The following is a 27,820-nucleotide window of genomic DNA, read 5'->3' on the forward strand; positions in this document are numbered from 1 at the left end:
TGTCATTCTTATGTTTATTGTCAGAAGACTGTACATCTTGTATTGATGTATTAAAAATTATATCATAGGAATGTAAAAACTGTCCTAACAAAGTAATTGTGTTAATAAAACGTTATTGCAAGCTACTTCTAGAAATAAAAATACACTATTTATTTGTTGTTTTTAATATTTTTTCAAACGTCTAAGACTTCTTGTTTTGTTTTATGACATAAACACATGAAATAACATAAAGTAAACCGTATTCTTATACACTAAAAAAACACACAGTAACATTTTACGACCATTAAGGCAAGCGCCATATGATTATGCCATCGTTTGGCTGAATCAAAATTACAATCGACCTCTAAAATCTAATGATGCACTACAAATACCTTAGCAGCCAACACATCAGATTTTAAACGTGTTTTCGAAAGTCAGGCTTGTAGTTATATACAGACTTAAACGTGACTGAACTTGTGAAAAATGGAATTTCATATCTTTAGTGGGACACGTTTTTGTCGCAAGGTGCAGCTTATGTGGATTTCTTCTAATTAATGACACAAATATAACATTAAGTCAGAATAAATATTTTGCAAGCTAGTGTACATTTGAATTTCGACAGGTAATTTCTTTGTATTGTGTTTATATTTTAAAAATAGTATTTCTAAACGTGAAATTTACACTTTCAATTTGTTTCAAACTTATTGTACACTTATTGTTCACTGTCTAATGAAATATATTACATTTTAATGATGAACTTCATAAACGATTCTTTACATTTATTTAAATAGTATGCAGCGTATCAACGTCTTTATTAAAGATTTATTAAACTCTATATATTTTAAGTACACCTTACCATCTGTATGACTTTAATTGCATAATATGTCTGCTTGTGTGATGCCGCTCTGTTTAGCATGGTAAAATCAGAAAAACGTGACTTTTCCATATTTAGTGTAACAATAAAATACTAATACTGACCGGTACTTTTCTGAACATAAAATACTACGGAATATTTCAGCGAAACAGTCTGTGTTGCAAATTGTCGAAAGTGACACTGTGTGAAATCTACACCAAACAGCAATGGCACTGCCTGTAAAAGGTATTGGTATAGTTGAAAGCAATAATTAACAAAATATCTTACAGCAAATATATATAGGCTTTTAAAAGCCTAGCTTAAATTAATGTTTCTGCAACACACACTCTCTTTTCTGAGAGATGAGATTTTCCCTTTATTTAACATTTCATCATTTCAAATTAGGGTTAGTCGCGTTCATGGCACTATACCAAAACGGATAATACTATAATAATAAGTGCAATATCGGATGATAACCGAAGCGAATCTTTATCATATTAAGAACTATTTCCTGTTTAAAGGGAGCGTGTTATTTAAGAATTGTTTACATAAAGCTCAGAATCTTCAACAAAATGATATTCCACTAAGCAATTCCAACAGAAAAAAATTGAATTTAATGTTTTTGCTCAGAAGTATTTGCGTCATTTTGACGTACGAACTGCCATTGTGTCACCCAACACCGTTTATCAGTTATGCGCATAACCTGAGGAAACGGTAGAAAAATGCAGATGTTGGTCTAAATAACCAATGTATTTCATAGTTTTCACTTACGATCATGTTTAAAGACGAAGCATTATTATCCAACAAAACGGATTACACGGTAATCAAACGCATTCATAATGATTATGACATGAATGGCCAGTTATACCCGGCTCTCAGCCCTGAGCAATAAGCATTCTGTCTTAATGTATTTAAAATAAATGGGCATTTAAAATTAGGCTTTAAATGTTACATCATGTATTTGTTCTAAGAACATGTGATGTAGAAATTGTGTTATTATGCAAAGCATTATTTATCAATAATACTATTGAATAATAATTATACATACACATTTTTGTATCTGAAGGATATCCGTTGTTATAGGTAGACGGTTGTTAAACAAGTCAGGTCATTTTTAATGGTTGACGTTTGTGACGTTTGTGGTTATTTATTTTACATTGCCATGATACAATATACCGTAAAGAAGACAAGCTCCTTTTTGGCCAAATTTGTACTTTATTTGTAATGTGATCCTGACCTTTGATGGAGGGGCTGATGACGTGACTCCCCGTCTCCATATTGTGATCATTTGTTAAAAGATATTTTTAAACAGCAATATTAATGATATAATTTAAGTTCGCACAAATAGCTGTATTGATCTTTTATCGTTTAGTTTTACTTTGCCTTTTGAGGTAGTCAGACATGTGTCACATGGACACGTCGGCGTGGTATTCGTTTGTGGTAGGCGTTTTATTGAAATTGTATGAGTAAAGGCAACGTTTGAGCCGGGACATACTAGAGACACAAATGCACAGACATGCATTTGATTGTTACTGCTATATCCAGTCATCCGCCAGTTATCAACAAAAATCGTACACGTTTCTTAAACTTTCTTCTTGGTTGGCATCTTTGTGCGTATGTACATACAAAACAATGAGAAATTACTACTCATATGCACATGAGCACAAACTTTAATAACGGCGTTGAACATTTGCGCAGAGAAATGTACTCTTCATGTACGCATTTGGTGCCACAGGCTTTTGAGTCATCGATGACTTTAAATTTTAAGCGATTGTGTTCCGGTATTGTACCGAATAAGCAGCGCACTCGCTGCTTGACCGCGTGTACGCAAGCATCATCTGGTGACCTCCATTGCAAATCCAGCTCTCTACAACTCACAAGGAGGCTATGGGGGGGGATCTTACCTTTTGATTAAGGCTGACGATCCTAAAATGACCCAAGCCTGTCGTGTAAGATCAACTCATGGTGGGGCTTAAGAAAGTTGCATCTTTTGCCAAAACTTATCCCGCTTAGCCACATGTTTGATGATCTGAAACTGACGATTTATAAAACAAAATTCTAATTAAAACATAAAAGTTAAACGAGTTCAGTCAACGGTTTATTATTTCGAGCTTGGAACGTGGTCGGAAATGCCTTCGGTGTTCTCCTCCTTAAAAAATGCAATTTTATGCGGACACGCGACCCAGTCTCGAGGAACAAACTATATTGTACTATATAGAGTAGACCTAATGACAAGGTGGGGCATAGATAAAGGACAACCCTGAAAAGCCTTGCGGCATTGCAGGCACCTAACCTTAATGAGCTTAATGCCGATGACGCCTGAAGCGAAACCACTTTAAACATAAGTGCGGGTTTTCTGTCTTAACAAGATATAATAATTGGCATTTAAATGTCGACGGACACAAACATTACACACCGACGGATTGAGATCATGTTTACAACACAAAAGCCTCACTTCGAGTAAATATAAACAAGACTGTTCAAATGCATTATGGTTATATACGATGTACTTATTTATTGTGTACTTGCTATTAAATTTCAATTAAAAAAAATGTACATTATGTGTGCATTTATTGCAATAATGTTATGTCATATTGAGTGAATATGTCTTGATGAGAGATTTATTTGAATATACGTATATTTTTAAGAATATCGGAACAGATTACGTCTAACAAGATACCTGTTTTTTATGTTTATATATTTCTTGTTGTAATCACTCCCTCTTTACGAGCACAGTGTGATATGGTCCTTTTTTATGGCTGAGCGCATAAATAAGTAAAGCAGATGATAGCAATTGGGACATCCACTAGTATCACACATATACCATAAGGACCTCAGAACACTAGTAAGGATATTATACTATTTCCAGTGTAGCTTCGTCAGACCTTACACAGCTATCTTGATGAACTGTCGTCAATACCATAATGCATATGATGAGGGCGGTCCAATGTCAACACCCTTTTAAGTTCAAACGGCATGCTGTTTAAAGGCGTTTGGTTTGTTAAGTAGTCCAGAACATACGTAACTGAAAATATATCTTATGGTTTATTTTGTATGTGTAAATTTGCCAATACTGTGTCTACTCTAATAAACTCATTGGAAATTTATTGACAATTGTGCATGTGTAATTTAAGGTCATCTATTGATCGATTTCCTGTTGGTTCTTTCAACAATTACCGACGTTGGAGCATTCCTGTATGGTAATAATTTATAAACGTAATGTCGCGCAAACGTAAATCTTGTTAATATGTTATTTTTACCGAGAAAATTTCATCCTAAGTAAGAATACCTGTACGAATCCCCGTAACTATTTAATTCGGACAACCATAATCGGGCAATCCACTGTGTGTGTTCATAATATAACTGCGATAATAATTTTAATTGAAAACAAAGAATTTAACAGTCAGCTATATAAACAGACTATATTTACATTTTCACCGGCATTTTTATACTGTGTTTACAGATGCGGATTGGTGCAGCAAATTTCCCGAATATAAAGGTATTGAATTTCGTAAAAGACCAAGGCTTACTCTTGTGAAGTGTTTACTCGATTCGTTATATTAGAGATTGCTTAAGGACGATAAGTGATGTTTGAGCTTAAATCTATAGTATTAACATTCTTTTGATTTATTTAATGAAATGCGATCGTCATTTGTGCTTATATATAGACGTTTAATTAACATTACAGTATTTCTAAATCGGTTATCGACTGAACAAACTAGGACTTGTCAAAGTCGTAATGAATGCACGACATCGCAAGATCGAACATGTTATTAAATAAAACGTATGCTTTTTTATGTTTTTGTCTACGTTCAGAAGGGACAGACTGACGGCCAACAGACTCATATATTTTCATTTTGTATTCATTATGTGTAGTTCGATAAAAGGCTTGAAGTACACGTTCTGTCGTAATTTATAATGATTTCTTTCAGACATTATCAACCTGGCGCATGTGGAAAACTGTCTCAGCATCGACCAAGGTATCATTTATCTATTGCCAGGTCAATAAATTGTACGTAAAAGTTGCACATATATTTGAATCATTTCTATGCAACTGTTCTTCTCTGAATTACCCACAAACAAACAAACACACACCCACAAACACACACGGACGCACGCACGCACGCACGCACTAACACACACACACACACACACACACACACACACACACACACATACACACACACACACACACACACACACACACACACACACACACACACACACACACACACACACACACACACACACAAACACACACACACACACACTCACACACACACGCACACACTCACACACACACACACACACACACACACACACACACACACGCACCAACACACACGCACATGCAAACGCAACGCACACGCACACACACACACACACACACACGCACGCACGCACGCACACACGCACGCACGAACGCACGCACGCACGTACGCACACACACACACACACACACACACAAACCCACACACACGCACGCACGCACGCACGCACGCACGCACGCACGCACGCACGCACCACACACACACACACACACACACACACACACACACACACACACACACACACACACACATACACACACACACACGTGTGTAAGCATGGCCACTTGAGTTTACTCGTTTATTTCTGCCCGGAAAGTAACTGAAAACAATCCTTGATGCGAAAAGATACTTATTGGATTCTTTATAAGATCATATCATATAATTAAACATCTGTTTTCAGTCCATCGAACGTGAGTATTTATTGGACAAAAACAGGGGATTATTGACAAAGAAATCTAAATTCCGTTTATATCCCTATTCAAATCGCATTTTCGTTTTTATGCTCAGACATGTCGTTTCAGAATAAATCTATTTTGGCGAATTGCGGCCTTGGTCTGACAATACATTTTATATTTAAAATGTGTTATTGTTGTTCTTAAAGTATTTGCGAAGTTAAAGCTCCTTGGAGATAAAAGTCACTGGTGCCTATTCCATGGAATAGATCAGTTAGGTGGTAAGTGAAATCGTTACACTTTATCTTTCGTCGATTACCTAATACTTTGACAAAAAAACACTAGTATTCAAAGTATTGATAAAAGTAAAAGCATGTGAACATACAATATATACACGCATCTTATAAGATTACACAAAAGTAAAAATCATTTTAATATATTTGTTTATTTTAAAATTAATTCAACAAACGCGCCTTTGTTTGGCATTTCGTTTTTATATTGCGAATATATATATATATATATATATATATATATATATATATATATATATATATATATATATATATATATATATTTACTTGATCGCTTCAAAAAGACAGGTACGGTGTTTCCATTTATACTCCCGAAGATTGTCAGTGTAACGGAACCAACTCCCTTCTTAACTACATAAGCGGTGTACGCGATGGTAAGTGAAATAGTTTCCTTTCTAGGATTGTCCATATCACAGCACCAATCCCCTTGTCAATTACCAATATGATTTACAAGGTTGTAAGTGTTTCTTCTAAATTTAACGGTGCTTTCTCACGTCTTAGCCGCAAAAATATGATAGTCAATAACACTTCGATATATATTCATGGGATTGTTTGTTTAATCGCCTTCGACCATCTCAGCCACCAATATAATGAACTGCACGGTAAGTAATACCGTCGGCGTTTATGCAAATTAGGCGTAATTTTCCCTACAATTCATACACCGATGAATTGCAGAAAAATGCTATTTAATTCTTAAATGAAGAATCGAATAATATGTTCAAAACATACTGACATACAAACGTATACATTCTATTAAGTAACATATTGGTCAAAAAGAAAAAGTCGCGAGTCAGACTTTGAATTTATTGAAGAATAAAACCTTTTAAATTGCAGGCAGCAATGACATGAAGGACCGATGTTTGTCTCAACCCCACTACAAAGGTATAATTTTATATAACATCTTAGTTATACAATCATACCCCATTGATCTATATTGTTCAAATTATTGATTCGTTTACGATGATTTAAGATGGTGTTGTCCTTTATAGGATAAAAAAAGAACAACATTTATGGAAGTATCATACTCACAATGCAATTATTTTTTACTTATTTTCTAAAGAACAATTATTGAGCACAATTCTATTGATGATAACTTGTTTTTCGCTTTTTTAAAATGCGAAATTTCTTAGCGGCAGGTACACGTAACTATGTTAATGAGAGAATACAATAGAACACACAGTTTATTTACGACTTAAGCATGTAAAGCTTTTCGTCGCATATATGAAATCTATACGACAAGTATACATACACATGCGTCATAAGGACGAGTGGCATTGCAAACTTGCAATTACTTGTTATGCAGATATATGAAATATATGAATACTAGGATTGTGTAAGAACGCTCTATCCATTTAAGCGTGTACAAATCTTACAAAATACTGTATTCGCCCAATATATCAGTATAATAAATGCTTCATGCAGTAAGATGAGGGATAGATATAACATTTAATAATACGAAATATTCTATCAAAATATAATCAAATTACCTGCTTGGAACTACTTGCTTTTAAGATAAGTTTAAAAGGTGTATTGACCAAAAAAGATTTTATTTTATTATTCTTTGGTCATAGTTGGCGTTTTTGTGTCAACCTAATGCTTCAATGCAGTTACTGAATTTAAATAAAAATGTTATTTAAAAAAAATATGCGTCGTTTATTTCTTTCAGTTTAAGAATGCTTGACTAAAATAAAACAAAAAAATGTCTAAATATTATTAAACCCAGAACAAATGTAAGGCATACTTATCTGATAAAGCTTATTGAGTCCTGTTCAGCTCAATATTAATCAGCTCCCAATTTGAAATGTTCTATGCATGTACATATGTTTTTTGCATAAATACACTGTTTCCGTATGTTATCGTTTGATTTGCAGCACTTTTTGACCAGTTTTTCGTTGACAACAACAACAGAGCTCCCGCATGTCGATCTCATCATTCGGGTATGAAATTAATTGTGCAGAATCTATAATTAAAAGTAATGCTTTTCTAAAATAATTATATACAAAACAAACGTTGACATTATTTTTATTTTTAATAGAGATGACATTTTAAGAATTCAAAATTTCAATTTACTTGTGTGACATATGTTACCGTTTGTGATAGTGTTTTAATGAAATTATAAGATTGAAAACCCTTTTTTTGTTAGGTTCATTAGAAATATTTAAAACGCTGGCTGTTTTTTTTTTAACGATAATTCATCAGGCGTTATAATTGTACGTGTTTTAAATATCATAGTTTGATATATTTGGTTGTTAACGCTTAAAATTAAGGTGCATACATATAACTATTGCTTCGTTGCAGTGTGGTTCGACCTTTCGCATATAGACAACGACTGTACTCATGATTTGATATACCACGTGACATGTTAAGTATTGGTTTTCTTTTCTTGGAATATAAACATATGTTTGTAAGCGGAATATGAGTCTGTTGGCAAATAACCGCCTTCCCCGTTAGGTAAAACAAAATACCTAATTTATCTCACATTATTGTTTCGTTATTGATGTTCATGCTTGTGTCTAATATATTTTACCTAAATAGTTCTCGCCAAAACAATCTTTAATGCGTCTTTTGGTCGTTCTGGCGATCACATCCTTGGCGTACTATCACTCTGATTTATGTACAAGTAGCACGCTTAAAGTGAGCAAACAGGTTGACACGCTAAATCGGAGCGTACCTTTTATTGTCTGGTTGATACGATTATCTGACCTCTTGCGGTGTCGACGTATAAAGGTCTATCAAAGACGCAGACACGCATGAACGATGTGGCAATATAAGCCACAATACCAGAATGCATATTGTCATATTTTTCTACTCTTAATGTGTGCTTTATGACTATGCCCCATAAAAAATACATGTACTATGATTAAAAGCCAAAAGCTTTTGCCATTTACTAGTCGTCCTTTTAAAGAACTTTGCACAGAAAACTATTTGGAATGTAGACGAAAAATCCATTCCATCAACAATAAATGTTCAGGAAATATTAAATGCTGATTATAAAAATGAATTCACATACTTTTTATAGTTTTATTTGATGCTTTTCAGTCGTAAGATTTATAATAAATTCTCCCTTTGAGCCTGATAAACGTGGTTTGGTTTTTAGATTCGTTTGATCATCACCCGAGTCGGTGTGTCTGCAAACGTACGTATGCAAAGCATCAGTAAATCCTAGAGATTCTTACCCACACCTCAAACTCATACATCTTCTTGTATAGAAAGTATTGTGTGTTATTTGTGATTTAATGTAAACAAAACACATCGACGCGTGTTTGGCAGTTCGAGTTCTTCTCCATGGGACCAGATACTTACATTTTCAGTAACATTTAATTTGGTTAATTATCTACTTACAAGCATTTTTGTTATCAATCTGGCTAAGCGGAGGAACATGATATTCATGTCGTTGCTTATAATTTCTTGAAAGGAATACTCTTAAGTTTTGGTTTAACTGGTATTATATTTTGTCGATATTTCTTTGTTTAGTAGATTCATTTCCAATTTATTTGTTCGGACTAGACAAGTTATTCCATTACTTTCATCATTTCATATGTTGTAATATTAAGATGACAAAGCTACCATGATACGCTTGTCTTAGTTGAACAAGTTCGGGCAGATCAAGGTAAGGAAATGTCAAAGTCATCTCAGCCATGTTTATTTTCATACATGTTATAAGAGTCCTGGATGTAATATGTATGGACTCTTTTTGGTGTGACAACTTCTTTGTTAGTGAGAAAAAATGTTATTTTAATCCCATTACACTCATTTTTGGGGTACCTCTTTTAGCATATTTAGATCCAACTGTGTGTGACACGCGTGCAAACGTTACACAACGTTTACGCAACTAGCAGTATACATTTTAGCCCTTCTCTGTGAAAAAGGTGTTTAATGCATGTGCGAAAAGTGTCGTTCCAGATAAGCAAACCAGTGATGTCCGCACAAGCTAATCAGAGAAGACATTTTCCGCTTAAACTGATTTTTTACTAAGAACAGAAACCAAATATATCATAAAAGCGGAAAGTGTCGTTTGCACACCATCTTTTGGTTTATAAATAAGCATGAGCCCACTAGCCCATGGTCCCTTGAATGTATGCTTTACTTGTAGATATTTACACAAAAAACCCATGTTTTATATACCAAAAAAAGCAGTGTTCATTTATGTCCCACACATGTTTAGGACAAGAGAATGCAGTGTTGTAAGAAATTGCAGAAATTCTAAAGTGACTGAAGCAATGACAATGCTACTTTTCGGGTATTCGAAGTATCAAACCCATTTCCAACTTTTTTGTATTAAAAATAATTATGTGCTGGGTAAAACCGATACAAAGGTGTACACAAACCAGTGATATTTTTTATATTATTAGAAAAATCTTACGATTAGGTATTGACAATTAGTGTTTCATAACATTTTAATACTTGTTGTCTTTTCACATAAAAATAGGTTTTTTGTGATACATAATCATAGACATTCACTATTTGAAACAATTAAGCAAATTTGGTGTCAATCTTGTATGAATCATTTTTATGACTGTAACAATTGTTTTGTTTGAATTGGTAAACACATTTTCGATATTTGAATGTTGCTGTTACATCGACAATAAATTGAACCTTATCGATATTATTAGTCATGATGTTCAAGTACACAATTGTATTAGTTGTATAAAACCCAAATGGTTGCAAACACGGACACAGCATGCACATTAATAAATACATTACCAAACATGTAGTCTTAACTTCAGTTCTTTATTTACACCAAAATATAAACTCATTACCGACCAATTCTCTATTTTGAACTCAATGGTTTTAAACTATTTTTTCCGGTTATCTTCTATGCATCATTTAGATTTCTCTCTTGCTTGAACTATAATTCGTACATGTTTTTATATATGTTTCTGTCAAACAGGTTTGGTCGCTGATGAAGCCTTATTGAGTATTAAGGAAATTTGATGATGAAATATTGCTACTGTTTGGCACAAAAGTTTTGTCCAAAAGTCCACTGTGTGGGGGGCTGGTTATTTTATTATATGTTATTGTATGATTTTAGCTAAAGCATCTTAATAACTTACTTGTTTACTGTTTTAACAGTAATGCGTACAGAACGTAAATCAATATTTTTGTGTATTGGGTTTAATGTAATTGTCAGATTAATTATTTGTGTTCGATTTTTTAAAATTAAAAAAAAAACGTATACATTGATGGTCCGTTTTGAGATGGCTTTGAGAAAAGATAACATTAATCATGTATGATACGTCTTTTGTTTTGTAAGATAGGTATAAATACTTTTTAATGGTAGCTTTGTTACTTTTACCAAAACATGCATTTGAGCAAAACATGTAACTCTAAACATGTATGTGTTTTAAAAGGTTTATTATCTGATCAGGTCTCTACATTTCCATAGTCAAAACATGTTGAAAATATTAATGCGTTTAACGCGGTGACCAAACATGCGCTTCGGAAAACGCTTTTAACTCAGCAACATTTTCTCTATTAAGCTAGTACACTGTTCAATGTGTTAGTAAGACTTAAAAAAATCGGGCCTATACTGCCCCTTTATAAAGTAATATAAAGTAAGGCGGATATTAATGCATTATTAGTTTATGGTTTTATAAATATATATTACGCAAAAACAATCGTAGTTGTAAATAATGTAATGCATGTTCTGATTAAAATTAAAGACTTAACGTTTTACCTGGAATAAATCTTTAAACTTGTATTTCGTTATTTCAAAAACATCTATATACGGTTTAAATGTTTCAACAGATTAAATTGTTTGCAATCTTAACACACGTTTTAGAGAGTGTTCAGTATAGGGACCCAAACAACTGCCTGCAGTTCCACAGCTATCAAGGTACCTTTACCTTTAATAAAAAGAGAGCCCACGAATTGTTGGCTCATTTTGCAGTGGCGTGTACTAGTCAGTGCAATTAGTTCATGCCGATTTCATGCCGTTAAACAAATCATTCAAATACTGTATATTTAGATTGTGTAAGCATATCTAGACGTTTCATTTTTGTCCATTCTTTATTGTTTTATTTGAATGTAAAAACACTGAAACAACACGTATGTTTCTGTAATCAAGACTTTATATTCTGCAGTACATAATTGAAATATACTCTTATGATACTCTTGTTTTTGTTTACCTGTACTCAAACGTCTAGTTCGTTTCGACTATAATCTGTCTGTGTGTTTTAGTAGATAAAATATTGTAATAATAATTGTAAGTAAAGTGTTTAAATTTATTGCTATAATGGCGATGGCATTGTATTTCTTTAAATTATCAAATCACCTTTACAGAATTGATGAAACTGTACGATACCAACTTATGCTCGAGCAAGAATTCTCGTATGTATAAGCATTATTTTACTATTTTGTAGTTGATTTCCGTGGCATTGACTTAGATGAACAAACGAATACGTGTATTATATGTAAACAAGTTAAAACAAGTCTAGACGATTAGGAATATTACACTTGTTTGTTAATTTATTGATAATAATTGGTAAATTATTGATAAATTGATAACTATTTATGACTGAAAATCGATAAAATAGCAAAACTTTTGTAAAATGCTTCACCAATAGGCGAATTGACTTTTCGCAGTATTTTGAATTTGGTAAATTTATTAAATTTGGCGCATATTGGTATATTTTTTGGATTCACAATAATAATATGTCAGTATGATTTCTTATTTTAAATCAAATGGCCATGTGTGTATACATTTGTTTATATATATATATATATATATATATATATATATATATATATATATATATATATATATATATATATATATATATATATATAACTCAAACTGCTACATATTTCAAGTTTGCCTGTGTTTTATTTGTAGAATGGAACCTTTTAAATGATCTAGAAATAAGAAGCCCGGATTGTCGCAAGAAAATAATTACCGAACTTGCCCGTAAGTCTCCTCTTAAGTATTAATAGGATGACTATTTTATTTCTAAGTTGTCTTTTCAGTTTCGTGAACAGTCTTATTTTATTGTAGACATATTATTATCTATTGATGTGAAAATGCGATATAAATGATCTAAAGCGATTGAAGTCTTTGCAATGTTAAAAAACTGCATTTGCTTATTCACCCGGTTTAAGTGATCTACCAAATGGAAATTATGGTCTGTACACAACCAACTTGATATTCGTCGTCGAGTTCACATCTGCTAAAATATAATAATAAGTGTGTTGTTATGCGTTTCAGAACATTTCCACAATTATCCCTCCGTTGGTGCATGCCAATGTTCTCCTGTAAAGAATATATCCAACGATGAACCTGTCTTAAGTAAGAACCTCGTTTGTTTATTTTATTACTAACATCGTTTGGACGGTGAAGTGTAAATATAGTCAAAGTCATATTTGTTAAGTAATTGCAAATGCCCCAAGTGCTCTTAATAGCAAAGTGCATGTAGTATAAATATGGGCGGCGGATCAAACAACTATCATAAATCAAACAGATCAAACATTCATCTACAATACAATTGAACAATGTTTATAAGATAATTTCAATCAAACCTTGTATAAATAATTCCCCCAGACTCATAAGCTATTGTAGATTAAAAAAACACATTTGAGTTCGAACTATATCTTGATTGTATAGAAAAACAGAAATACAAAACATCACTGACGCGATTTCGATTATCGTCACATAAATTAGAAATCAAAAGAGTTCGTTATAATAACATATTACTCGAAAATAGAAAAAAATAAAATGTAAGTTTTGCAGCGGACACGCTATAGAAAACAAGTATCACTTTCTACTTGTTTGTCTTTTATATAGAGAAATTAGAAAAGAACATAAAACCATATTTTCAAAGGTGGCCAACGTTGAATAAATTTGACATTCTAATCCAGTCGGTAAATAAAAATGACATTATACACCTTGCTAAATATATTTTAATGCTAATGAAATGCGTAATAATATAGGCAATCAGTTATAATTGTTAACTTTTACAATAAATCTACAATTTCCTCGTGTTACAGTTGAAGATATAATTATATTGAATACTGCTGTATTACTGTTTTTTTGCAAACTTCTCTTATTGAATAATTGTATTGATATTATTATACACACAGCGTAACTTTCTGTTTTGTTGCACAAAAGCATTGTATTATGCTTATATGCTAATTAAAGTTGTTGTTGTTGTTGTAATTATCGCTATATACATGTTAAACTACTGCTTTCAATTATAAAAATGTAAGATTTTAAGTGTAAAACCAACCTAGTAAAAATAGTCTTAACACCACAAATTTGTTGATTTTTTTTTATAATTCAACAATTTAGTAAAAAGCACTCATTTAGCCAAAACGTTAAGCAAAAATTTAATACTACCTCCAAAGATGTTGTTCTTAAAAAAATTAAACCATTGAGTAACACAATTGGATCTTCTATGATTCAAGGATGGCAAGTAGGAACCAATTATTCTAATTGTCTTGATCAGGTTGTAACCGTGCCTTACGGTGCACGGTGATCCGAGTTTTGTTCACATTTTAATATGTTCGTCGTTTGTAACACTTTTATAAATAAAAAAAAAAAAAAAAAATATAAATAATAATAACATTACTTATAAAAATAGTAATACTACTACTACTTATGACTATAAGGATAATGATAATAAATGTTGTTGTAGTAGTGGTAGAAGTAGTCTAGCGCGATTTCTGCCATCCACATCGCATCAACGTGATTCAGCCCAAAGTGGACAATTACTATCTCACCACGATACACTGTTGAACACGGTGATTTCGCCGTGGCGAATTGCGGTGTCAGTCTCTGCGTTATCGGGAAATTGATCTCACGGTGGACCACCATGATCGCGGTGGACCACCACCGCCTCGGTGGTTCGCTGTGAAATACAGGTAAATGTGAATGAATATATATATTTCGATGTTGCAGACCGTATAATTTTTGCAAAGTTCTAGAATGTTTTGTTACATTTGTATGTACATTTGTATACATTGTAACTTGATTGTTAACAATCGTCATTATTTTCTATTGTTTACCCTCGTTCCAGAATCATTTGACATGTCGCACATCGAGCGTGATTTACTTTATATTTTGTTTCTACAGTTTCTGCGTGAAGATTTATTTGTTGTTAATTTAAAGAATTGTTTGTTTTTGATAAAATTTCGGAAATGCTTTCTCGTTTGTGCACGTATAGCTTGCGGTATCCGGACAAACGGCACCCGGACAATCGACACCCAGTGTTTTTTTTTTTTGCATTCGCGGACAGTCGGCACCCTGTAAATTTGTCAATCCGGACAATCGGCACCCAATTTAATTGTATACCCGGACAAACGGCACCCGATTTAATTGTATACCCGTACAAACGGCACCCGATTTAATTGTATACCCGTACAAATGGCACCCGATTAAATGCGATCGATAAAGCCCTTCAGCACCTTGTTGAACAAATTCGTCTAATCCGCTAATTGCTTTGGTGAAAGAGATGATTAATAAATCCCGTCAACAAACTGTGTTATCAAACCAAGTCGAAGTTCAAAATTTTATTGCATAAACATAATACAATGTTACAGCACAATAAATAATAGTGACATAATATAAGTGTGGATTGATTAACGTTATCTGCTAATTGGTTTAATAACCCCTCTAAGCAATGTACAAATATCAAAGACAATTGAGCTGAACAGAATTAACAGGTCATCTTGTTACCAGTTGTTTATAACAAATACACGATATTTTACCGAGCGGAACTGTCTTTTTTATTAAGATCGGATTTAGTGTTCGTGTGTCGTATGCATAGATATCGTTGCAGGAAATTAAAATGATCCGTTGTCAAACGAAAGTACGGTTGACATTAAATGCATTATTTTTCTCTTTACGCGATATTGTGTTAGTATGTTGATGCTGCATTATCATTTCTTAAAATTGACAATAAAAAATGGCGATTATTTTATCCGACGACATAAACAAATGTTTGCCTGTACAAGTTTTCTGGAGAGTGCAAAACGCGTGCAAATCGGGCCATCAAGTAGGAAAAATCGTATCGAGATTACTGTGTACACACTCGACCCTGTGTATTGTCAAACGTGCATCAATTAACTTGTGCGACATCGTGGCCTAGAGCGTTTTTCTCAATCAGTGTCCGACAGAAGTGATACATTAAAAAAATATTTTATCTCCCCGTGCTTTACCAATTATCGGTAACTGTTAGATCTTCATTATTTTTCGCAAATAATTATTTAATCGTCATTATTGAAAATCGCCGCGAATATTGTCGGCTGGTTTTGTTTTTCACGCTGTTTGTTTTCTGCAATTAGATTACGTTGAACATTGCTTGCTGAAATAATTATGCAATCGCTATCAACTAATTATCCACGTAATTACCGCTATATGTCGTCACAATTTACAAATACGTTTCGTTTCACCGATTTTTAAATGTTCCGAATTTGCAAATTTTGTGAACGAAACGTTTAACCGTCGTCGCTTGTTTTAATCAATTACAAGCGTGAATCGATTTAAAATTAAAACCGGTGCATCCGATGTATTACTTCAAGCGCGACCGATCAACCTCACCATTACCCAAATAAAATATATGTACATGTATACAATATATAATTTGAAAACACCACAATACACGGAGATGGTACTTTTTATCGCAACAATTCTGTCCATATATATATAGCTATGACCGGGTACTTAAATAGGGTGCCGATTGTCCGGGTGCCGTTTGTCTGGATACCGCAAGCTGTACGTGTACAAACGAGAAAGCATTTCCGAAATTTTAACAAAAACAAACAATTCTTTAAATAAACAACAAGTAAATTTTCACGCAGAAACTGTAGAAACAAAACATAAAGCACATCACGCTCGATGTACGACATGTCAAATAATTCTGGAACGAGGGTAAACAATAGAAAATAATGACGATTGTTAACAATCAAGTTACAATGTATATACATGTACATACAAATGTAACAAAACATTCTAGAACTTTGCAAAAATTATACGGTCTGCAATATCGAAATATACATGTTCATTCACATTTACATGTATTTCACCGCGAACCACCGAGGCGGTGGTGGTCCACCGCGATCATGGTGGTCCACCGTGAGATCGATATCCCGATAACGCCTGTGGTGTTCAGCCACTGTTGACGCGATCTATCATGATGGAAACACCTTCCGATCGCGGTGATTTCCCACGCTCACGAACAATTGTCCACGGTGGGAGTGAGGTGGATGGCAGAAATCGCACAAGACGTAGTGTAGTAGTAGTAGTATTAGTAGTAGCAGTAGTAGTAGTAGCAGCAGTAGTAGTAGTAGTAATAGTTGTAGTAGTAGAAGTAGTTGTAGTAGTAGTAGTAGTAGTATTAGTAAAAGTAGTAGTATAAGTAGTAGTAGAAGTATTAGTAGTAGTTGTTGTTGTAGTAGTAGTAGTAATAGTTTTAGTAGTAGTAGTAGTAGTAGTAGTAGTAGTAGTAGTAGTAGTAGTAGTAGTAGTAGTAGTAGTAGTACTAGTAGTAGTAGTACTAGTAGTACTAGTAGTAGTAGTAGTAGTAGTAGTAGTAGTAGTAGTAGTAGTAGTAGTAGTAGTAGTAGTAGTAGTAGCAGTAGTAGTCGTAGTAGAAGTAGTAGTAGTAGTAGTAGTAGCAGTAGTAGTAGTAGTAGTAGTAGTAGTAGTAGTAGTAGTAGTAGTAGTAGTAGTAGTAGTAGTAGTAGTAGTAGTAGTACTAGTAGAAGCAGTAGTAGCAGTAGTAGGAGTAGTAGTAGTAGTAGTGAAAGATCGATGACAATTCAGACGCATTACAAACCTCACTACTCAAATAAACAAACACCAATGATTATATTTGTTGTAACCGTATAAGACAATTTTAGTGTAAAGCCGGTTTAAACCGGTTTAAGGTAGCTCAAACACAAAAAATAAATTGATCTCAGGCTTAACGACACAAATAGATACAGCAAATTGTGAAACTCCATAAACTCTAGCAGGAGAGACCTTCGTGGTTATATGAACTAAGTTTACAACACCAACACCAACTTTAAGCAAAACATGAACAACATTGTGATCGCTGCAAATATTTAAGTTTAGATCGATGGGTTGGCTATTCGTCTCCCCAATCTACCGGACTACTTTTAAACTAAACACTAGTCTCCCTTTCAAAAAAAATAGTGTGCCAAATTAATACCTCTATGAATTGCATTTGCTTTAAGATATTAAAGCGGGATATTTATTAATTTATATAAATTGTGTAAAAAATGTATTAAACATATATTTTAATATATATTAAAATAAAAGTTAAAAAGAACATGTGTCGAAAAATCTGAAATAATCCCGATATTTAATTCTGAAATCGAAAATGTCTGTACAGACAAATTCACCAGCATGTAAATCATGCATGTACGATGTGAATCTAAATTTAGTTTAATGGTTCATTTTAAATTCCGGCAACGATATCTATTCATACGGCACACGAACACTAACTAAAAAGACGAATGCTTCGGTTAATGTAGGATAATTTGTACGAAATATCTTCGTCACAATCGGCTCTGGCGCTAATTTGTACTGCATTTTATGCAATTCGTCTTCAATGTATAATGTATAATTGTTTTTGCCTATTTTGTGTTAGTGTAACCGCTTTTATCAATATATTACAATTTAACACATATAAAAACTCGTATAATCTCGCTTTAACCTTTGTGACCAGGTATAGAAAAGTCTATATATAGAAAGCTGTTCGAGATATTCACTGATTGATAACAATTATTTAAGAATCCTTGTACGTAGTTTATAGAGCATTTCGTATCAAATACATGATTTATATTATGATAAAAAACTGATTAATCTGTTATAGTCGATATGCAATAAGCGTTCAGTACAAATACAATTTTGAAATAAAAAATAAATGATAAATATTAATATATGCGATAATATTAAGCTTCTTATGAAAAACAGTTCTATGGTGCGTGTGAACGCAGAAATAGACATACTTTAACACAGCCAAATTAAAATAAACTAACACTATTTTACAAATTATATGGGTCGATTATCTGTACTTTCAGATGACGACAAAAGGGATCAATGTTCCAATGTGCAACATAGCAGATATAGCCGTAAGATTATTACCATGGCTTTTAAGAACTAGACCATGTTCTTTCTAGTCATCAAACGAATTGAATATATTTTAGCCGCGCTTTGTGAAAAGCGGTTTTAATGAATGAGCGTATTGTCGTCCCAGAATAGCCTTTGTAGTCCGCACAGGCTATTCAGGGACGAAATTTTCCGCTTTAATGATATTTTTCGTTTCAAGAAAGTATCTTCTTAGCAAAAATCAAGTTTTAACGGGAAGTGTCGTCCCTTATTAGCCTGTGCGGACTGCACGGGCTAATCTGTGACGACATTTTACACAAAATAAATAAATCCCCTTTTCATAGAGCACGGCTTATTTACAGTGAATGTATAAAGAATGTTAAAATTTAAACATTACAAGCTAATTGCTGATTTAATTGTTAATGTTTGTGATGATCAAACACAAACTTGCACAATTTAGTTAATTATGATTTGTGTATTGTCAACTATAAAAAAAGTATTGTCCAAAGTCTTAAACACACGATTAAATTACTAAAAGCGTGGGAGAGGGTCATAAGTGCCATTATTTCGTTTTTATATCGAAACTAAATGTTTTAACTATTATAAAAATAGTAAAATGTCAACAATATTAAATATTGTTGTACAATATTAAATATCGTTGTTGTCCACTTTAAACCAATTATGATATCAAACGAAGCCGATGTCTCATTCGTTTCTAAACATTAAATAAACAACAGTTGTGATGGTTTGTACAAAAATGACTTTGTTCAAATAGAGAAAAACGTAAAAAGTGCATATTCATGTATAATAAAACAGACCTGCGCCAAGAACTATTTCAAGGGGCGAGTGGTGCTGGCTGCGCTACACATTTCCACCGTAAGTAGCTTTTCTTTGACGTTAATTACATGTAAGTTTATAACGTAATGCGTTACACTCTATGCACATGGCTTAAAGCGTAACTTACTTATTCGTCATGTGAATAGCATGTACAACCGAAAGAGGCTTTGATGTGTGATTATCAAATAACAACAGATTGTATCAAGCCCTCTTATGTTTAAAATCGTTAAGCTGCAAATCTACATAAACAATTTACTTTACTTTAGTTTGACCGGGAGTTTGTTCGACCTTACTGTCCAGAATGGCAATAAAACACTCACTAAAATACATACATTATTTTCCTGAGTATCATTCTTTTGTGCGAATTAATGGATTTCGTCATGCAAGCAAAGATTGAGGATTTTCCAGTGTTGTATATATTTGGTTTGCTTATTTAATGGAAGGTGTTCAGTTGCAACATAACCTGTATGCATGGGCGCAGTTGCTACAAAATGTGCATGTTAAAGTTTAGTTTGATATTGATTTTAGGTCATTTGATGCTTTCCTGAATCTCTTGTTGTTCGTTTTCAAACGTTAGTAAAGGTTAGCAAAGTGTTATTGTTTATTTATTTTTAATTTCTAATGTTACAGTATGGCAACAGTTGCAGAACATTCAGCAATCCCATGGTTATGACTGTACAATGGACATGATACATAGATCAGCGAGTGGGTTGTGTGCTCATTATAATAGCTAACTTAACAATATTTGTTTGTATTATTTGTTAATTATGAAACGTATTTTTAATTTAATATAATATAATAATATATACTGTGAAATGTTTTGAAAGAGCTTCGATGATTTTTTGAGAACATAGTACTTCTTGTGTAAGAAATTAAAGCATAATAATGACTGACATCAAGACACTCTGATAAAAATGTGCTTAACAGTTTATAAATGTCTTATTTAAGTAATAAAACTGTCCTTAATTATTAAACTTCACATTTCAATAAAATCGTTTCACAGCTGATCGTATGTATTACTTGATCGAATAAAGAACAATGTGTACAACTAATATTAACAGAAAACTTTAACACATGTTCCCATATGTTTATTAGATAAATATCCCAGTGCAGAGTCTGACCCTTGTAAATGTGAAGGTAAACGTTTATTCTACATTTCATACAACGTATAAGTTTAAATTCTGTCGTTTGAATAAAATTCCTTGTAATAGTTAAGTCAATCTCTGTAAGTGTATGTATTTTACTGAATATCTATGCAATACATTTGGCTTATTTTATTCATAATTTTTCGTAGTTTTTGTTATGATTTAATATCTTTAAAAATTTGCAAATGCGTGCTATTGATAACATGTTTGTTTATTTATAGAATTATAGTGTGTACTATTTCATGACATACTATATTTAAAACTTCTGAAATGTAGATCAACATAGGATTTCAACAACTACAACAACGACGACTGCTTCTCCAGTATCTTCAACCAGTAATTATACGTTTAATATTCTGCGAGTTTAGACTTTAAAGTATACTAGTATAATGTCGGACAATATTTTAGTACAAGAAAAAGCAGGATATGATATTTTGACACAAAAGAACCATATCAATCACGCTACACGAGTTAAAATGCCTGGGCATTGCATAGCTGCCAAGAGCAATGATTGTTAGTTTTATGTCGTATCCTAGAGAGGTCTGCAATAAATAGATCGGGCAAAAAGTGAGACTAGGGAAACCAATATTATTTCCTATGAAGCTACATGTACATGAACAGAAGAACGAGCGGACCAGTTGGTCCCAGTTTATGTTTCAGTGTAACACTTGTAATAATAATGCGACATTCATGATGATTTACACTTCTCAATAAATATACTATATATATACACGTTTTTTTTTATCAAAGCACTGTATTGCAGCACAGCATATATCTACAACCTCCACGACCACTGCCCCTCCAGTACCTCACAATAGTAATTACACTTTTCATATTTTGCGGTTGTATAATGGTATAAATTAGGCATAAAGTATTGTCAGAAGAACAACACTTTAATAGACCTGAAATAATAATGCGACCTTCAGTAGGATTTGCACTTCTAAATATATGTTCTTTATATCCACGTTTAATATTAAAACATTGTTTTGCAGCACAGCATATATCTACAACCTCCACGACAACTGCCCCTCCAATACCGCACAACAGTAATTACACTTTTCATATTTTGCGGTTGTATAATGATATAAATTAGGCATAAAGTATTGTCAAAAGAACAACACTTTAATAGACCTGAAAAAATAATGCGACCTTCAGAAGGATTTGCACTTCTAAATATATGTTCTTTATATCCACTTTTAATATTAAAGCATTGTTTTGCAGCACAGAATATATCTACAACCTCCACGACAACTGCCCCTCCAGTACCTCACAACAGTAATTACACTTTTAATATTTTTTCGATTGTATACTGATATAAATTAGGCATAGAGTATTGTCAGAAAAATCAACACTTTACTAGACAATTATAAACTAAAACATCGCGGTTGTAAGCGAATTTAAAGAAAACTAGCGAACTGTCAATATTAAAACGGACAGTTGGCAAAAACAACAACACATTTCACTGTGCATCAGTTGATATAGATTTCAGTTCATACATCAAATCAATAAGTAAAGATTATACTTTTGTATAATACTCCATCTAAAATAATAATTCTGGCGTCCATAGGTAAATGTTTAGTGTATATTCGTCTAAATAGATTAATGAACTCAGGTGAACAAAGTTGACATATGTGCCAGAGCGAGTACAGTTTTACACTTATCGACATTTTCGTAGACAATGCCATAGCACAGCAATAATGCATCCTCAAAAACAATTATGCGAACAAGACAACAGTAATATAAACGTCATAAAACGAATGATATGTTTTTTACAGGATATCGGTGCCGCAAGTACGACCTTATTGCTGATATTGCAATTGGTAATCATGTGCACACAAATAACTCCACACCTTGTGAAAGTAAAATCTCTGGTACAAATGAGGACTTGGTAATTTCGCTGTGCAACATGACGTCAGTAGAGAAGTGGTCACGTGGCGCTCAGGTAATTATTTCACAAAAATGTATTATTATATAGTCTTCATAGCTATTGATATTGCATGTGTATGTCCTAAACATATGGGAGGGGGGTAAGTTTCTTAGCGCAAACACACAGGCGCTAATTTGATGACTCATTAAGTAGTAAAAATCATCAGGAACTTCACATTTATCAGAAACATTTACATCATAATCGTTACCGTCGTCTTTGTTAGTTTTAGACATGATATTATCAAAAGTAAATGTAATGCGTTCACGATAAAACGACAAATCGATATATGATCAATGTGACGTTTCTATTGAAATAGGAGTAAGAACCGTGGTATAAATGATAGAAACAACTCAAACTTACATAGCCTTAAAACCAAAGCATTCTGAATTAAAGCTCGGCAAGCTTATTGTCTCCTAGGTGATGAGTAACTGTGGAGTTATCCCACACTACTCCCCAGTAGCCACGTTCAGCCTCGCGGGAAAGTACCAAGTCTTAGATGGCCAGTCTGGTGTTTTTCTGGAATGTATTCCGGATGGATTCAAGGTAATAATGTATTTTGTACTTATTTGTTTATATTCTTTGCTGGAGATTAGCGTAGTCATCCATTCAAAACGGAGAATAACTAATGCGATTGGGTGCCGCATGTTATCAATTAGAAAATCTTAATACGTTTGCTTTGAGAAAACTCACGAAATGCAAGCTTATGGTAATGTCTAACTTAATCATAAATAGATTGTCGATGATTGTGTGGTTTTAGTACAGTGAGACCGTTCTTTATATATATTTATGTAATATAGTGTCTTTCTAGTTGGGTTCAAGGTCGAATTTCATAAGGGTCAGTATATAAAACTTAAAGCAACTGTTTTTTCAATAATTTATTCAATTTCATAATAGTGTTCATAAGAAAATGTTCATGATGTAATACTGAAGGATTACAATATTCCCTGTAGGTTGGCTCAAGACTTTTAAAGCCCTGAAATTAAACAATAACATAACATTAATATCATATAGGAAAAACATAGAATAACCTGCAAGTAAATCATGTTCACACATAAACTTATTAACAGGATGTGTTCTAGTGGACCGAATAACATTAACACTTCAGTATGTATAAATATTCTCTATGCAATCCATATGATAAAACAATGCTTAGAAAAAAGTTAACATCACATATATAAATTACATACAAAATCTATGTTTTCTTCTCTTTCACACACATACAATACATATTAACATACCAAATGTGGTTTGGGCTTTTACACCTGTCTGTCCGCCTCTTCCTTGTCTTACTGACTCGTGATGGTTAAAACTGCAACATTAGATTTATGGTGCACACTAGAAAGAGCGTGATGACTGCAAATAGGGCTTAAAGAATGGAAAAGTACAGTACTCTCCCAAATACTGGTTTATACACAAAACCTCAATACTATAATCGAATGGTAAGTAATTGGGCCAACTTTTACTATCGTGTGGGGGACTTACAACCTGTTACTAGGCCTGGAAAGGCTGAAAAAACTCCCAGAATAAAATGGCGTCCAACGTACCTCGCTAACGCAAGAAGAATACCCTCTTTTTACGAGAAACCCCGGGAAAACGCGCCGTAGCCGCAAGTGGAAAAAATAACCCTCAAGATAATCATCCAGTCTGATTCCCGTCACGAACTGCCTGGTTCCCACAGAGTAGCAAATGCTACACTTCCCCCGACTTTCTCTTGCAAGGCGGTAACACATTTTCAAAAATAAGTGAAAATAAACAATTAAACAAACATAGATACAACATCTAATGGACCTCCTCCGGGATAATTTCATCCACATGAAGTACATGTGTATAATCATCCATCCTTAATGTACTTAACCTACATCCAATGTCACGAAATACGTGCGAGCGGTATCATGTCCATCATTTCAACTCCTCCTCCACCTATACATGAAATACGTGTTATTCCTCCAGTGACCTTTCTCCATCTTCCCCGACTAGCCCCAGTAGAGCTGTTGGGCATTTTCGGCCGTCTGCTGCAACATATCCCTCCAGTTGCAACCTTGGATATTGGCAACCTCTTGCGCCCTTACTCCGATAAAAGAGGGTGATGACAGCTCCTCACCGGCTGCCGGGAAGTATGGAGCATCCGACTCTAGCAACAGTCTTCCTCCATCAATCCGCCTCAACGCCATCTTGCTGTTTTCCAAAAAATCTCTACGGGCCACCATCAGACTGTAACCAAAGTATGTGTTGGGGAAATACCCCAACCACAAACTGACTTCCTCTAGGGATCCGTTGAAACAATGCAGATGGATCCGCTGCTCAGGAGAAAGTATCTCCTTGCAGCGGTAAGATAGCTCGTAGTACGCGCTCATGATGTTCTCTCGAGGCCCTGGACGGCAGTGCAATACTAGCACCAGATGTGGACGAGCCTTTAATAGGATGAGGGCCTCGTCCAACGTCCTCCGTTGAAGTTCTGGATCACCTTTGGTTCCATCCAGCCTGACTTCACCTAAACCCACGACCTGGTACGAATCGAGCATAGTGGCCAGCCTTTCAACGTCTCCCTCAATCACCTTGCACGGGTGAATCCCTATTACCGACACCACCTTGTTCTTCCGTAGCTGCGACATCTGGCGCTTGGTAGGATATGTGGAGGGGTCGCACCATACGGCGACCGCTACGTCAAGTCCAACATTTTCCTCCGGCCTCACACGACGTACAGCCTTGGCGAAGTTCACTGGGCTTATCCCTATCCTGGCACACTGCCGGTCCAAATGGAAATGGGAGTCCACTCTGTAAAAATTGAGAGGGACCACCGGTGTAAACCGCACTCTACGCGGCGCCTTCCGCACCACAGGCTTCTCAGCATTGACCTCATCCACATCCTCCATGTCGCTCATATTGACACTCCTCCGAGCTGCGTCCCGGAAGCCAAGGTCTTCGTGGCGATGTAGAAGACGACTCACTTGTAATTACTGCCTTGTGGGCATCAGCAGAAGTACTGCTGACCCCGTCCTCTTCCTCGATCCGTGTCTCGACCCCATTCTTCCTCGTCAGGACTTCCATCAGCAGGAGTACTGCTGACATCAGCTTCCATCTCGTCCTGGATTGCAACGTCTCTCCCGCCAACTTCATCCACCTTCACCTTCGCCACAACCGGCACGCTGCAACCAACAGGATCAGGCCACTGTTCTGACGAGAATTGGAATAGGAACTCTTCATGCTGCTGCAGAGTCAACAGACCCATTATCTCCAGCATAATTCTATACTGAAGGAGAACTCCGGTCGAGTTAAGAGGTAAACATGTGAAAACTTCTGGGATCGGCAGCCCTATCTCCTCCGCGACCTCGACCGCCACCTGCCTAGTCCACTCATCAACGGTGCATTCCTCTCGACCCATCAGCCGTCCGTTGTTGAGGTAGCGGACCGAATCTTCAACAGTTGCCTCCGGACCCACCACAACCGTAGTCAAGTAACGCAGCGCTATCACTCGGACCTGGACAATCCTGGCCCGGCGGGCTTCGCTCCCTGGGCCATGCCCCCTTGCCAAGGCCGTTGGGTAGTGATGTCCAAAAACGTGTGCCTTCCGTTAATGGAAATTCTCCATACACCAGAAAACTGGACACTTCTTGAACTTGTGGTCCCTCTTTGGTTCAGCTACCTCCACCTCTGGATTTGGCGCGACCGTCCTACGTGCAGCAGGCTGCTCTTCCGCTCGACTGCTTAGAGAAGAACTCGCAGCAGTCGGCCTCTCCTCAACCCCTGGAACTGAGCTGGTCTCACAGCTGCTCGCAGCGCCATTATAGTCGAATGGTAAGTAATTGGGCCACCTTTTACTATCGTATGGGGGACTTACAACCTGTTACTAGGCCTGGAAAAGGCTGAAAAAACTCCCAGTATAAAATGGCGTCCAACGTACCTCGCTAACGCAAGAAGAATACTCTCTTTTTACGAGAAACCCCGGGAAAACGCGCCGTAGCCGCAAGTGGAAGAAATCTCCCACAAGATAATCATCCAGTCTGATTCCCGTCACGAACTGCCTGGTTCCCGCAGAGTAGCGAATGCTACAATACAAAGTATTTACAAACAGAGCATTACCCATTTGCAATCAATTTAACAGTATATAATAAATACAAAAATGTATTGCATGTTTAATACACTTAGTACTAACCTGATAAGAAATACATATGAAGAAATAAAACTCTGAGGCTCAAGCAAAAACTGACTGCTGACACTTTGACTGTCCAGAACACAATGCAAAAGAGAGGGAAAAATTATCTGGCTGAACAGGTTTTAAAATCAATCAACTGTTGTAATTTGTCACAGTGGTCACCTGACTTAGTTGATTTCAAGTAAGTCAGCTATGACATTTTTTCACAGTGGTCAAAGGTAGATAATTGACTACTCTGATAGAATTATTGGAAATTCTACCTGGTTACATTTATTTATTTATTGATCAATTCATAATACAATTACACGCATGGAATAGTAGCAAAAAAAAATACAAAGAAAAAAACAATACTACAAACATATCTGTCGAGAGTCCTGCATTAGACTGTAGCAAAATAATAATTTAATACAATTCGACAAATAGATCGAAGCATAAAAATGCATAATCAGACTAATTGTTTCTATGAATTATGTTAAAAAACTATTCCAAATTGTTCTTATAGTTTCTATTTGCTTTGTATTGAAAGCAATTATCTCCTCAATTTTGAGCCTACTCTGAAGATCTGTTATGAACTGATTGATATTGGGTACAGTGAGACCTATCTTCACTAAATCAACTTTTGTTTCATTTCCCAGATGGTCATCCAGTCGTGTGATGGAGGACCTCAGATCATTCACGTGTCGACGACTGGTGTGTTCAACAACAACGCCACCATCTACTACGCAGTGGTGTAGTGTTTCGCTATAAGCACTCCTTGTATGAATTGTGTATATGATTATACAGTTCCCCTGTGTCGAAAAGAATAAAATATGATAACTTATTTTTTGGCTATTTGAAAATGTTG

The 27,820-nt window shown here is 34.8% G+C and overlaps 1 protein-coding gene and 1 long non-coding RNA gene across 2 annotated transcripts; one reads left to right on the top strand and one right to left on the bottom strand.

Moving 5' to 3' along the window:
* The first annotated feature begins 461 nt into the window (after positions 1 to 461).
* Positions 462 to 27,796, top strand: LOC127848933 (uncharacterized). The gene is made up of 26 exons (XM_052381660.1): positions 462 to 601; positions 998 to 1,078; positions 3,967 to 4,032; positions 4,296 to 4,331; positions 4,765 to 4,812; positions 5,765 to 5,836; positions 6,151 to 6,240; positions 6,701 to 6,748; positions 7,738 to 7,803; positions 8,165 to 8,227; positions 8,964 to 9,002; positions 11,649 to 11,702; positions 12,149 to 12,196; positions 12,702 to 12,773; positions 13,071 to 13,151; positions 18,887 to 18,937; positions 19,731 to 19,790; positions 20,382 to 20,456; positions 20,847 to 20,888; positions 21,173 to 21,232; positions 21,660 to 21,713; positions 21,889 to 21,942; positions 22,118 to 22,171; positions 22,672 to 22,838; positions 23,241 to 23,366; positions 27,612 to 27,796. The coding sequence occupies exons 2-26, from the start codon at positions 1,060 to 1,062 to the stop codon at positions 27,708 to 27,710; spliced, it is 1,644 nt and encodes a 547-aa protein (XP_052237620.1). The 5' UTR covers positions 462 to 601; positions 998 to 1,059; the 3' UTR covers positions 27,711 to 27,796.
* Positions 23,684 to 25,236, bottom strand: LOC127848942 (uncharacterized). Its single transcript, XR_008034829.1, has 3 exons — positions 24,368 to 25,236; positions 24,062 to 24,132; positions 23,684 to 23,796 (listed from the first exon to the last, which is right to left on the bottom strand). It is a non-coding gene; the product is annotated as an uncharacterized LOC127848942 (long non-coding RNA).
* Positions 27,797 to 27,820: the final 24 nt, after the last annotated feature.

The sequence above is a fragment of the Dreissena polymorpha genome, chromosome 10 (assembly GCF_020536995.1).
Source record: "Dreissena polymorpha isolate Duluth1 chromosome 10, UMN_Dpol_1.0, whole genome shotgun sequence".
In the NCBI taxonomy this organism is placed as follows: Eukaryota; Metazoa; Mollusca; class Bivalvia; order Myida; family Dreissenidae; genus Dreissena; species Dreissena polymorpha.

Coding starts and splice junctions, on each gene's coding strand:
- LOC127848933 (XM_052381660.1), top strand. Junction 7,804..8,164: donor ATGTCGATCTCATCATTCGG/GTATGAAATTAA, acceptor GCTTCGTTGCAG/TGTGGTTCGACCTTTCGCAT. Junction 22,839..23,240: donor AGTGGTCACGTGGCGCTCAG/GTAATTATTTCA, acceptor ATTGTCTCCTAG/GTGATGAGTAACTGTGGAGT.